This window comes from Hydractinia symbiolongicarpus, chromosome 8 (genome assembly GCF_029227915.1).
Source record: "Hydractinia symbiolongicarpus strain clone_291-10 chromosome 8, HSymV2.1, whole genome shotgun sequence".
Taxonomy (NCBI): Eukaryota; Metazoa; Cnidaria; class Hydrozoa; order Anthoathecata; family Hydractiniidae; genus Hydractinia; species Hydractinia symbiolongicarpus.
Genome location: NC_079882.1, coordinates 27,953,270 through 27,966,308, shown reverse-complemented (window position 1 = coordinate 27,966,308; position 13,039 = coordinate 27,953,270). Strand labels below are relative to the sequence as shown.

Below are 13,039 nucleotides of genomic sequence, written 5' to 3'. Positions count from 1 at the left end.
CATCTCTATTTATAGCTAAAACGTTTTGCCAGTAGCAATGGACTTGTGCCAAAAGTTGCCTTCCGTATCACTGCTTGTCCTGGCACCATTTCCATACCATTTGCTGTAGATGGAGAAGTGGCATGTCGTAAACATTTTCACTTAAGAGCTATTATTAACCAATGCGCCAACTTAAATAGTGGTCAGTACACAACCGTAGCCTTCGACCAAAAGGTTCAAAGGTGGATTAATTGCAACGATAGAGCGGTAATTTTCTGTGATGAGAGTATTATTAACAACCGCAAGTCATACAAGTTAAGGTGAGATTAATTGGAGTGAGTCAGCAAGGAGGCTTAACTGCTTTTAATTTTGTCTTTGGAGGGTGACGACTCCACTTTTCTTATTACATCAGTCAATTAAAAAATTTAAATATATATATATATATATATATATATACTAGCAGGGGTTTTGGTCACACCTGATCTTCTCTTTGGAGAGTGACGACTCCAATTATTATCTGAGGCAAGGAAAACAAAAAATAGAAAAGTTTGACAGAAAACGTTCAAAGTTTACTTTAGGAAGGTTTCATATGCCTAGTTTCTGCCGATGACTGTTCGAGAATTTCTTTAAAGTGACCCAGCTAGAACTACAGGGGGTACTTAGGTTCAGAAATTTGAGTCCAAACCTAGCTGCACTTAATTGAAGTTTTGTTCATCTTTTCACATGTGTTATGTGTTGTTGTTTTTTCCTTTTAATATATTTCTTGAAAAAAGGGAGAATTATGCTTCTAGAGGCATTTTCTTTAGAGAAGTATGACCATTTTGTTCCCAAAGACCTAAACAGGTTGAGTTTATCATTGCAGTGGCTAGCCACCTCTTTGTAAATCATCTCCATGGAAATTTTAAAGAATTACGTCAAAATAAAAAATGTTTGTTGTCCTTTGTAAATATGAGTGGATGGAATAAGAGCCAGCTTTCATAAGTTTTGAGAAAGTTATAACAAAAATATTGGTAGAATAGTAGGCTGACAGAAGATGAATACCTAAATAGCCCTTTTCAATACCATTAAAATTCTGAATACTTTTTTTAGGAATAAAAACTAACGTCATGGCGTGTCTTTTTTCTATTGTATGTTGGTACTGCATTTTACCTGTACTAAATGGTAAGTGCTACTTTTTAAGTACCGTAATATAGCTAGTATCTAATTTGTTTTTGTCACCTCTACTTTTGTCACCACTGCAAAGAAAATATCACATTGATATCATCTTTATCAAATTTGCTTAAGACTTTTCACTTTATTCCTTTATAGAAAATAAATTTATTATAAAGTATTCAAATTTCATCGTTAAAAGAGATTTAAGTTTTATGAGAGGATTCTTTGTACACACTGCACAACAAGAATCAAGATTGTGCATCAGTAACACGCGAGAAATTAAAGTTTATTAATAAATAGGGGACAATACCCATGGAATGAGTTTTTATTAAGACATGCTGTAGTCAGGCATATTAAAAGCTTTTTTTGTATTGGTCGGCTTATAATTGCTAGTACATCTTCGAATTGTAATTCCTGATCAAAATTTAAACCCATTTTAAAACATTATTGGCATGCCTAATTTAGGATCGAACTTGTCTACCACAAAATAAGATAATAAGATTTTATTTTTAAACAGCTTGTACAGATCGCACTCCTCTTGGAATGGCAAATGGATTGATTACTTCTGATCAAATATCAAATAGCTCCATGTATCGTAATTACCTGCCATCACGTGGACGACTTTACTCTTCAAGTGTATGGTGTAGTCGTGCTGGGACGGTTGCTGGAGATTATAAATCAGAATGGCTTCAGGTATTGTCAAGAATGAAATTAATATTTGTGGTATAATATTTAATGCAAACAGACCGAAAAAAATTCAGCTAAGGCTAATTTGAAATTTATGGTAGTAAAAAGTAAACACCAACTATCAAGTCTTAATCGAGTCTTTTGTCGTATTAAATCAATAAATTTTGAACTTTTGCCAAAGTTTATAATATCATGAAGGATGTAGCTATGTAACCGCATTTAGCACAAGAAAGATCATTTTCTTGCAGCCAACTGTAATTTGCTACTTTGACTCTTCAGCCAATGGTAGCTAACAGCAACCACAACACCAGTTGCAGTTTAGTAAAATCAGATCAGTGAAGGGAAATAATATTGGCTTGGATAAAAATTAAACTAAATAAAAAATATAAGAGAATAGCAAAAAATAAAGCTAGTAATCTAGCTGGTTCACTGGCTTTAGGGTACTCCTTGAAAAACCACATTTGTGTCAAAATACTGAAATTAGTTGGTTTAAGGTTTATACATAGCTAGAAAACGTGGTGGTATGGTTAACTATGTGAAAACATATAAACACATATAAATATACAAAGCTTAAAGAAGACTAAAAGTTCATCAAATAGAAACTTTTAAACTTCAACGCCACAGCTTCCAAACGTTTAAACACGATTCGATATCCTGGTTTCTTTGCACTGCTGTAATTTGTGTGCTAGTAAATCCTTTTTCCGTCAGTCTCCTGGGAAGAATATGGCAGCGCATGTACATTGCGTTTCATTGCATTTGCTCTTTATAACATTGGTAATTTAATAATATCCACAACAATGTGATTAATTTTTTATTACTACATGACTATCTGGCATATAAGTCTGGCGCAAAAGTAATACAGTAGACTCCCGGTTATTCGAAGCCTCAAGGGGGATAAGAATTTACTTCGAATAACCGGGAGTTCGAATAACTGAAAAATTCGTTTTCCCGCCAGATTTTCAACTTAACCTTAATGGGATGGACTTTTCTTAAGTAATTGAGGCATTGTGGTTCAGTTGAGCGTGTAAACACAAAGAATTTTTACTTTTTGAAGAAAGAATAAATTTGAACAAATTGTTAACAGGTTTTAAAATATGAAAGTTATAAAGAAAATGTATCTAGTAAATACAAGGAGGTCAACTCTTAAAAAAATCTTTAATGCTACATTGTTTTTTACTATTGATGTAGTGTTTTTGACATGTACGTGTTATCATGTTTAACTGCTTTCTGATTTCAAGACCATTCTCGTCAAACAAAGACCATCATCAACAATTCTAAGGCCTCTTCCAACTCTGACTGCTTTGGCTTCTTCGGGGGGATGTCATGTGCCTCAATTTCATCATCATCGTCATCTTCGAGATTCGGCGCGTTTTGATCTTTGTCCTCATTAAGTACGATTTCCACGATTTCCTCATCAGTCAATTCAATTGATTTACTCGTGCATACCTCAAAATCAATATCCACAAAATCATCTGCGTTAAAGATGTCGCCGTCAACTTCTCTTTTTTTCAACTCGCTTATTCTGTCAGAAAGAGATTTAAATGGGTCATCAGCATCATTGAGACTCGTGATCTGTGCTTCTTTTGAGATGCCTGCCTTCTTAAAACAGTTTTTAACGGTGTCTTTTGAAACAGCGTCCCATGATTTGACCAAGATTTGCATACCTTCAAGAATGTTAATTTTAGGGACCTCTTTACCGCCGTCAATGAACTTTATTTGACGTTTCACAAGATTTGACCGGTAATATGCCTTCAATGCTCGGATTACACCTTGATCCATGGGCTGGGTCTTAGACGTTGTATTTGGTGGTAGAAAAACTAATTCTACTGCTTTAAGACCAGTGACTTCTGGATGAGCTGGGCAATTGTCAATTATCAAGACAATCTTTCGACCCGCAGTTTCAAATTTAACATCGAGTTTTTTCACATAATCGGTAAAGATTTCAGAATCCATCTAGGCCTTCTTTTGAGCTTTGTACTGACAGAAATTCTCTGGACCGAAGGAGAATATTGAACTTTTGAAGAAATTGCTTGAAGAGTGTAAATAGCCATGAATATTGAAACCTGATTTTTTGAAGAAAAAAAGTGTTTTAATCGCAGAAAATCAATGTTCTCACTCGACGATCTCCCAATAAGAAAAATTCGAATAACTGAGGGTGACTTAGCCTATAATTGGCCTCAAGGGGAATAAAAATCACTTCGAATAACCGAATTATTCGAATAACTGAAGTTCGAATAACCGAGAGTGTTTTTGCCTGAGTTGGGTAAGCAGATCCAAGGGGAACGCCATCTCACTTCGAATAACCGAATTATTCGAATAAGTGCAGGTTCGAATAACCGGGAGTCTACTGTAGCTGCATGTAACGATATTCCAGTTGGTGGCGAAGAAGAAGATGACGACAATGCGTGGGAACCGGAAGAAGACGAGCCTAAAAAATGTGTTTGATCTGTTTTGTGATTTTAACGATGAACCCAACTTCTAAATAGAAATTTTTACATACCATAAGAAAGAAATTAAATCGTTAAAAACACTTCTTTTCTTTTTTCTATCATAAGAAATATATTTTTAAAAGAACATAAAAAATAAGTTCAAAATCACAAATCGCGAAAGTTTATCTCGCGAAAATTTTTCAATTTAAAGATTCGCGAAAAGAAGCGGATTGTTTTTGCAAATATTTATGCGGGCAGGTTGAACATGCGACACGGGTCGGAAAAAAAGCTGCGGCGCAACCCTTTTGAACAGAATATATTTATAATATATTCTTTAGAAAAATCAGCGACATTTTTGCATTTTTTAAATTGTTTCTTCTCTGTATCAACCCATCAAGTGCAAGAAAATATCATGAAAATGTTTAATTTTTGCGCTAATTATTTTCGCGATTGAGTGAAAATCGTCAGTTTAGCGGAAATTATTTGGCGACTTATTCATTTCTTTTAGGTTAGTTTTAACGAGCAGACAATAATTAATGGAATTGCTACACAAGGTGATCCTCTGGTGACCAATAATTTTATAGAAAAATTTAGACTGAAGTTCTCAATTAATGGAAATGATTGGAATCGTTTTCAAAATGGAAAGGTAAGTTTTTTATTTTTGCTATTTTGTAAAAGCCAGAAAATATGTTATAACTTTTATTTGGTTTTCACAAACTCTAGAACCCGAAGGATTATGCTTTCCTCTTTCTGCCCACAGTCATAATGTGTATCAAAACCGCCTGAGCGTATAGGGTTAAATAAATCATCGTTAAATCAACATCTTCTAAAAACTAGACAACACAACGACGATCAATAGTTCAGATTAAAAAATTTAGGTCTTATGTAAAGATCAGAAATAACTATCTTAGTATCTTAACCTCTATAGTCATTTCGGAGGCGCTTATGCACCAAGCGATTTTGTTGTCTCATCATACACAAAGATATTTTGGAATTCTGGAGTTAGCACTTTATTTATAAAGTTTTTCTATGTTATGATGTTTGTCATCTGTGAGCCAAAATATTACCTGCGAGTTGCATCGAGCGAATTCCCATGAATTTTAAAATCAAAAGACGATACACCTCTTTTTTATAATGACCCTTTATGTTAAGGTGATATACCAAGAAAAAAACTTTATCGCAGAGAATTGTTATTTGTAAAGTTACTTAATGAGGATATTATAGTACGCGACAGTACGACAAAATTTAATTGCTTGATTGCTGCTCGACGCTAAACCAAATAACTGAATAACATGGGGTATTTCAAGCGCCTTTTTAGCTGCGTATGTTTCTCACGTGTAGTCACGTGTAGTGACTGAGTGATACGCATTTTTGTGAGGATGACTCGTCTTCCATGCAACTGATGCGGCATTTCTTGGACGAAAGAAAGGTTAAAACAAGGCGAAACTGGACAAAATAACTGATAGTTTTATTTAAGCACTAGGTAATACTAATGCCTGCATCGACAGAAGGAATTGTAAAGAGTGTGTGCTTCGATCGCCAGAATTATTGTTTCGCGTGGATTCCAAACTTAAACGGCAAAAAACTTGTTTAAAGATTATTTTATGGACATTCTTGACCTGTGGATCAACAAAAGGTGTACGGCAGCACTACTTCGACCTGAAGAGCACCAAATATCTAAGACCTTAAGTCTAATTGATGACGAGTTTACTTCGGAGGGTGCATTGTTAAGACAACTTTCTGACTGCGTGTGTAACACCATATTTAATATTCATAACTGTTATATATAGTCTTAGGAAGTCCTAAAGTATCATCTAGGTATCGCAAAGCATTAAACATCGAAGGAGAAGCCAGAAAGCTGTCTAAAAATGCAAAAATGGTTTATATTGGCGTTGCTATGCGCTTGTATTTACGGTTGGTTGGAAAAGTGCCAGATTGCGCAATAAAAACCTAAATTTGGCATAAGCACTACTTGCCACGGCATTCTAAGATGAACTTGCTGTCAGAAAACAGGTAAAAGAAAATTCTTGAAATTTGGACATTTTTTCTTGGTAAACCACCTTAAACTGTTGGTTACATCACTAGCTTTGACTAGGACAGGGACGAAACAATAATAATAGCTATCGTTAAAAAAGTAAAAGTATTAAGATCAAAGGCCATTGGCTTTAACATAAAATTTTGAGAAAAGGGGGTAAGTGGACGTTCCCTAAAAATAAAAATAACGCCCACGGGCGTCAAAGAGCGGTAAAAGCGAAGGGCGCAAGTTATTTGAACAACTTTAGACATATCAACCTAAATTTTTACAGTCCAATATAATATCCATATACCAAAATGCTAAAAATAATTGGAACAGTGCTTTTCAAAGTGGGCGTGGCACACCACCTGCTGCACATTTTTGGAGTTTTTTTTTTCTATATTTCTGATGATAAAAATTCAGCTACTAGGAGTTTCAGGGTAATACCATTCATGGTTCCAGAGTTATGAACCAAAGTATGCCAGGTAGGGCATTTTGGCCCTCCCGGCCTGAATAGGGTTAATGATGACAAAAATTAAATACTATTAGATAATATATTTGAGACTCATCCATATATTGGCAGAAAAAATGTGTAGAATTGTTAAATACTAAATATGATTACTGTGGAAAGTTTATCATTTCTTGAACATGATAGTTTAGTAGGCGACGTTTCGGGAGATCCTTCTCCCATCATCGGGTAAAGTAAAATGATGTTGAGCATGTATTTATTTAATTGTAGAGGATCGAAATTCATAAAAATTAACCAATCAGAAACGAGCTGATAATTACAGTTAATTACGGTAATTAACATTTTCGGACCTAGATGCAGGTAACTAACTACTTGTTTTGTAGTGCTGGTAACCAAATCTCAGGAAGTTGATACGAGATGCTGTTTATGTGTTTGTTACGTGCTACACTGTTGATGATTTCTTTAATCTTCCTACCCGTTGTTCTGGATTCTCTGTCAATGATTTTCTTCTCATTAAACTGATGACTTTTGCTCCAGCTGTGGTCCGCAATTTCGTTTTTCTTCACATCTCCGTTTCTCTAAACTAAAATAAATATGATCATGTTGTCATGTACTTGAATGAGGGGAACAACAGATTCACAACATCAACTTTTTATCTATTTAAATTAATTTGTTACACAATAGGCTTTTCAAAACGTGATACTTTTCGGGTATAGTTGAATGTTTACACAGAAAGTACCCGTAGAGTAAACTCACTTCCTGCGCGATGCCTATGTTATGCCTTTAAAATTTGTCTAGAAGATTTTCTGCCAGCCGTTTTATAAATGTTTGTATCTTAGAAGTTTTTAATTTTCATTCTGACTTACATTGTAAATACGCAGTATGCGGAACTTCTTCTAATGGATTCTTCTAATGGATGATTTTTTTTAAGAAAAAACTCTGAATTTGCATAAATTTCTTTTCATTATTTTGCAAGAATAAATTATCGCAAATCAAGGGGCTGCAAATGTTACACATGAATTAATTTTTGGGAATAACGTTAAAAAAAGTATTATGTTATTTCCGCGAATGAGTCAAGTCTTGTATGTTTCACCATCTTTTTTCTCCCTAATAAATACCCTTTAAAAATAATTTAAAAAAGATTCACTCAAATGTTAAAATTTTTTATCTCAATAGAATAAATCATTTACAGGAACTATTTTTGACGATGATGAAAATTGACTAATTTTAGTAGAAGAAAACCAGTATTTTGCCTAATATGCCTGTCATAAATATAGAAATTTTTAACTAAACAAGTTTAAGATGCTTTATTGTGGACAAAGCTGAGAAATGTTTTAGTGAAGGATTATTGTGGAGAAAAAATAAGAAATTTTACCTTAGCATTTTTTTGGATGACAGATTGTTGATCCTTTTTTCGTTGATTTGGACTTAAGATAGATGTAATAGCTAACATAATAATAATCTCACTAAAGTATTCGCAGTGCGCAGTGATGTTCTTCTCTATCCCAGCAAAAAGGCTAGCCAGCCAGATTCTACTAGCTACCCTTGCTTAACTTTTGTTCAACACTTTAGGCTTTAAATAAAGTTGCAATGGAGACTATTGGACAAAAGACTTTTTCAAGACAATAATGGAAAATAGTGATGTGTTGCAACAATGTCATTTCTTTCTTTTGCGACACTTTACTTTTGGCCAGGTTGATGATAATAGCAACAGTTTGTAGAAATTAGCAACCTTGAATTTCGAGTAAATAATGAAATATGTGTAAGGGTCATTTTAGATAATAAAATTTACGTGCTCTAACGGCAAAATATTTTCTTCGTGGGTGGAGTATTGAAATTTCAATGTTCTAAAATGACTAGGATATAACAGACATTGAAAGTTGCAGAGCCAAAATAAGATTAATAGGTAAAATAAAGCAACAAAAATATCATGACTTCATTTTAAAATTTGCTGATTGGAGGATATACTACAATGCTTCTTTTAAATTGAAAAAAGTCTACTTATCGACAATCGATTGCAAGAAGAAAATGATAGATAACAAATCTAAAACATACATGAAATAAGTTAAAAGTTTTTAAAATAGTAAAATTTCTTGTTTATTACAAATGCATGCTGCATGTTTTTTATGAGAAGCCGAGGAAATGGCGGGCTAGTAAAAGTTGTGTTTTTTAAATGCTGAGGTCAGAATTTGAAAAGGTTTCTTAACAAGAGATTTCCTCCAAGATAAGAGATATATTTAATTAAACACATGGTTTTGCCACAGATTCATCAACATATGTACGATAAAATGTGAAATAATACCCTTTCCGCCTTATATTTATCATCTATAATGATGTCTGTTCCGTCCGTCGAAATCGCCAACTTTTAAGGAAGTCAGGAATTGACTGATGGAAGCCCTCCTTTAGGATTTTTACAACTAGTGAAGGGTTCTTAATTTTTTGGAAGGTGAATAGTGGTAAAGCTTTGCAACAGTATACAAAATACAAGTGACAGTCAGCAATTTAGACAAATTATTTCTAGTATTTCTGATGCAAAAACAATAGATGGACGAAAAAAATCTTATCTTATCTCAAAAACAGGACGACATCGATATTTTCGAAAATCGCGCAATGTGGTTGGTTAAAACTTACGTCATAGCGGGTAATATTCCACGGTATTGCTCGCTACAATAGCAACCGTAGCAGTTTAAGTATGGTAGCATTAAATGTGAATAAACACGGAAAAAAGTAAAAAAACGCGATACAGAAATAAAACTTATTTTTATTTTTTAAAGAATTCTATGTTGTAGCTACAATAAAAACCTGTAATGATTACACGATATGACATATAAAAAAATATATTTTTAGTTCGAATGTACGTTCCATATAGGAATAGTTTCCATAAAGACATGGTTCCTACATCCTGCTTATAATGTTATATTTTTGTCGTAATATGCAGTACCCGGATAATAATCCATATAATAACTGTTTAATTCGCGCAATACCTTCGAATATTGACCTCTGTCACGTATTGCCCTCGCAAGGTGGGGCAATACTTTGACGTCGGTCAATATTCTCCAGTATTGTCTTCATAAACAGTTATTATAGGGTTAAGAAATTATACCACTGCAATCGTGACGTCATCAACAAGTAGAGTCGAAACTTTTGGAAAATATGCTGACCGTGTTTCTAAGTTTTATAAAAATCTAACAAGTAACACAGAAAAAGTTTGAACTTGCCGCCGGAATTTTATACCTCCTATAACAAACAAAGCCATAGTGACCTAACGCCAATTGCTTGTTAAGAAAGAAATCAAAACATCATGCGATATGTTTTAGAATTTCACGGCAAATGTTGATAATATCAATGTGGTGTACAACTGGTTTACAACATCGATGATAGCTACCCATGTTCGTTTGTATGCAACACGTATAAAATTACATGATGAACCATCTGCTGTTGTATGTGTACGAATAGAGCTTTATGGATGTTTGCAAAATGGTAAGAATTATTTCTTATTAGTACTCTGCATTCAATTTCGTTGTTACGAATATTCATTATAGTACGTTGGGAAAGTTAGACACTGAAAATTAGGAGATTTTGTAGGAACCTTTTTAGTATTTGTCGAATATTGACATTACATAAATGCATATACTTTCAGGCTTGCATTTTTGAAGTGGTAACCTGGAGAAAAAGCTTTAGAGTCTTTTCTCTTCCTATTCCACAACTAAAAACACGTTAGGGTTTAATTTAATTTTCTGATGAGGTTGGATACGCTTGTTTTCGAAGATTTTGTGTTCTTCTGAAAATGGGGAAATATCTGGCTAGACTTACTCATAAATGAATATAGGATTTTAATGAAACACCAGGTAGTAAAATGTATTGAAAACAATTTCAAATGCGCTTTCGGCCTCTGACCAATGCAATGATGGAGGACTTAATACGAATTTAGCCACCAATTCTAATATTTTTTGCCAAAATGGCTATCGTATATTTAATGAAAAATATCATTGGTACGAGTGGTGGGGGTAACAAAGCAAGATAAAAAGGGGTACAAACGACTTTTATGAACTTCGGTATGTATATACATTTACCAAAAAAATTGTACTGTCTTAATTTCAAGAAATATCGGCCAAAATTCGAAAAAAATTGAATAATTATAATGCTTAAAAAAGAGGGTGGTTACTAATTATTATTTTCATTTAGATATTCTGTTACCGCTTGGCATGTCAAGTGGTATAATAAAGAACTCACAGTTACAACATAGTAATGGCAACAATCCAACAGCAGCAAGATTATTTGATGTTGGAGAAGGAATGTATAGAAGAGATAGCAATCCAATGTATTTACAGATTGATTTTAAAAAATCAACAACTGTGTCTGGTATATCCATGCAAGGCGCGTTTGGAATATGGATAAAAAAATATGTCAAGAAATATAATCTGAAGTATTCAAATGATAGTCAAACATTTATCCAGTCACAGGTAAGTATGCCTACATTTCAGATTAAACATTTTGTATTTTTTATTTAATAACATTCTCACAAATGTCACACATGTCACATGCAGATATTAACATATGCATATTATATTTCCTTTCCTTTCCATTTTCTTAACACACCAATCCGCCAACCCTCCAACCCACGCAAAAACACTTAATAAGCATTCAGGAACCTTAAATAACTGAAATTTGTTGTTGCATGTTTTAGAACTCTCCAGACAATACAGATTTGGGTGCTGTTTTTATGTCTTTATCAAAGCCTACGACAATGAAACATATGAGAATAGCAACAATAACTTGTAATTCACGTTGTAATATGAAAGTTGAAATTTATGGTTATGATCCAGGTAAGAATTTATTTGTCTCTAAAAAGATGTGTGAAGCGACTCTTTCGACCAAACTCGTATTTCATTTTTATCTTTAGTATGTTCACACACTTTGACAGATCTGAATACATCTAGGGGTAATGGCTTAACTGTAACAAATATTGATGTTAACAGTCCAACTGCATGGTGCGCAACAGGTGCTTCTGATTATATTCACATTGCATTTAAAGAAACAGTTGTAATCTCTGGAATAGTTTTGCAAGGAGACTCAAATGGAGATGGCTGGGTGAAAAATTACAAAGTTCAATATGGTGTATCGACACATCAATATATTCAGGTTGTGTTTCTTTGAAATTTATCTGCATTTTGGGGAGAAATCTCAGTCAAAGGGAGGATATTTTAGTACTACATCGATTCTATTTTCCCGTTATAATAGAATTAAACGTAAAAACTTTACGTCATGGAATAAATATCTTATTCATATCAAACAATTGCTGAAAGTTGCCCAAAACATTGGTTTGTTTACGCGTTCTCTCTTAAATATGTGTCTATATCGTCAGAATAAACATACAAGCAATTATTTTGAACAAACAAACAGCGGCTATTATTTTAGAGAATAGGTTTACTGCTGTGATTGAACACTAAGTCGAGCGCAAAAAGTCAGCTACACCGTAACACAATTTAGTAAAAAGTGATAATCAAAGGTGTGATTTTCACAGATTTTGCGTAGTAAGTTGTGGCCAAAATAATTTATTTATTTTTATTAAATTAATTGTGGAAATAATTTATCACTTATTGTTCGATAATTAAATGCTATCCTGCCAACACTTTTCAAGTTAAATCGGTATGACTGGAGAATCCAGTAAAGCATCATATTTAAGAATACCGTTTCGAAAAATTACACGATAATAGAAATCATTTACTACGGATTTACAAAGGTTGCAAGGGGAATAATAAACTTAGCAATAAAAAAGAAGGTTAAAAGTGTAACATTAAATAAAAAAAATCATAAATCAATAAAATATGACTTCTTCATGATTTCAAAATTGGTATTTCCTTAGAGTTTATCTAATTTAATTTAAGAGGGTGTATTATAGCACCTTGGAACAAAGTAACACAAGTGTTCGTTAACAGGTGGTATTAATTTCGCGAAGATTCTAGTTGTATAAATAATAGTCAGAAGGGTTACTAACAATTGTACGAGAATATGGAAGACGTATCCCAATTTGTATTTGCTGCAAATATTTTATGCCCCTCTGTATTACAGAAAAAGATCAGAAAAAAATTTTCTTCGAACAAAGAATGGTAGTATGACATACGTGTAGTTTACCATTTGTTACGATTTATACTTTTAGAATCTAATTGGTGTCCCTGCACGGATATCTCCATTATCGGTGAACTGGTTAAATCCCTACATCGTTACAAAGTTTTTACGTATTATCCCAACATCATGTAACAAGGGCACATGCTGCTTGAGATTTCGGTTAAAAGGATGTCAATTTGG

At 33.5% G+C, this 13,039-nt stretch overlaps 1 protein-coding gene across 1 annotated transcript; it reads right to left on the bottom strand.

Moving 5' to 3' along the window:
• Nucleotides 1–3,066: 3,066 nt before the first annotated feature.
• On the bottom strand, nucleotides 3,067–3,771 carry LOC130653910 (tigger transposable element-derived protein 4-like). The gene has a single exon (XM_057456405.1). The coding sequence runs from the start codon at nucleotides 3,769–3,771 to the stop codon at nucleotides 3,067–3,069; it is 705 nt and encodes a 234-aa protein (XP_057312388.1).
• Between the last annotated feature and the right edge of the window lie 9,268 nt (nucleotides 3,772–13,039).